The sequence below is a fragment of the Galeopterus variegatus genome, unplaced genomic scaffold (genome assembly GCF_000696425.1).
Source record: "Galeopterus variegatus unplaced genomic scaffold, G_variegatus-3.0.2 Scaffold299, whole genome shotgun sequence".
Lineage (NCBI taxonomy): Eukaryota > Metazoa > Chordata > Mammalia > Dermoptera > Cynocephalidae > Galeopterus > Galeopterus variegatus.
In genome coordinates this window covers 638,044-639,415 of record NW_007726410.1, presented here as the reverse complement: position 1 = coordinate 639,415, position 1,372 = coordinate 638,044, and the positions used below count along the sequence as shown (strand labels likewise).

Below are 1,372 nucleotides of genomic sequence, written 5' to 3'. Positions count from 1 at the left end.
TAAAGGCACTGTTTCATTTGAATACGCTTTAAAAATTTGTTCACATTATCATAAAATAGTCGACTTGTTTAATTTGTTTGATGCATTTCTAAATTATTTTAATCAGGGGTCAGCAACCTTGTTGAACTATTGTTAAATACATTTGAATTGAACCATAGGCTAGTGATTCTCAACAAGGGGCAATTTTTACCCTCTGCAGACATTTAGTATTGTCTACAGACATGTATGGTTGTTACAGCTGGGTAGATGGTACTAGAATCTAGTGGGGTGCATTGTAGGATGCTGCTAAAACTCTTCTAGTGCCCAGGATGACCCCCATAATGAAGAGTCATCCAGCCCCAAATATCAATAGTGCTAACGTTAAGAAACCCTTCCATAGGTCAGCCTCCCTTACCTTCCACCTAGCTCTGGAGTAATAAATGATAGTAGGTGGTGAGGATGCCACTCTGACTTTTTATCCCAGAGTCACTGCAGTCGGAAAGTCCGCTGACCTATATCCGGAAGTTATAATGAATTGCTAAAATGATCAGAGGCCTTTTGAAAAGTAGTGTTTATTGATACAAGAATGCCTCTAAAGCACATCTCTAAAACTTCTGTATACACATGGACCCAAATGACTTTGTGCCACAATTTGCTTTAAGTGTACTCTGTTTCACATCTAACTTGTAGTGATTTCAAACAGTATGAAGTGCCATATGCCTTGTCTGTTAAGTGAATTATATAAGTAGGTACCATTGTGGAATGATGTTTTCATTTTGTATATTATAATGGGATAGGATTTTTTGAGGCCTTTCTCTAGAGTCTGTTTTTTTAAATTTGTGTTTATAGAAAAAAAACAAAACTAATTTATGAAAATGTCAAACACTTGTGTAAATTTATAAGCTTCTATTCTGTTCCCCCTAAAGGTGACAGTAACTTTTTTTTTCTCTTTTTTTCAAAAATGTGAAATATGTATCTGAGTAGAAGCAGCTTCTTGGATCCCCTTGCCATTTACCAAAAATAAATGAGTAGAAAGAGCTTATTATTTTGCTAACTATAAAAATTATCCTGTAAAAATATCTGTATAGATTTCTTCCTTTTAGAAAGTCACCTAAGTAAGATTTATAATCTAGCATTTTACATGGGCTCTAAGTAGTCCAAAACATTACTGTACTTGACTGACCCATATTAAATTTTTTTTAAAAAAGCAAAGTGTTACAGAGTATCAGTATTAGCATACTATATTGTTCATATCAAAATGGCATATACTGGGAAGTATTAGAAAATTTTAGATGTATGCACTGAGTTATATAATTTTTTTTAATATATTTACAGCTTCCAAAGGCCTTTATTAGTCCTTGTTGACAGAAACATAGATCTGGCAACTCCTTTA

The 1,372-nt window shown here is 33.6% G+C and overlaps 1 protein-coding gene across 1 annotated transcript in view; it reads left to right on the top strand.

The window, feature by feature from the left end:
- The window catches only part of SCFD1 (sec1 family domain containing 1), a 107,729-nt gene that overhangs the window by 27,088 nt on the left and 79,269 nt on the right, over positions 1 to 1,372 (top strand). The window contains exon 10 of the mRNA XM_008567159.1: positions 1,315 to 1,354. Within this exon, the coding sequence (XP_008565381.1) occupies positions 1,315 to 1,354 (40 nt within the window). The remainder of the gene's footprint in view (positions 1 to 1,314; positions 1,355 to 1,372) is intronic.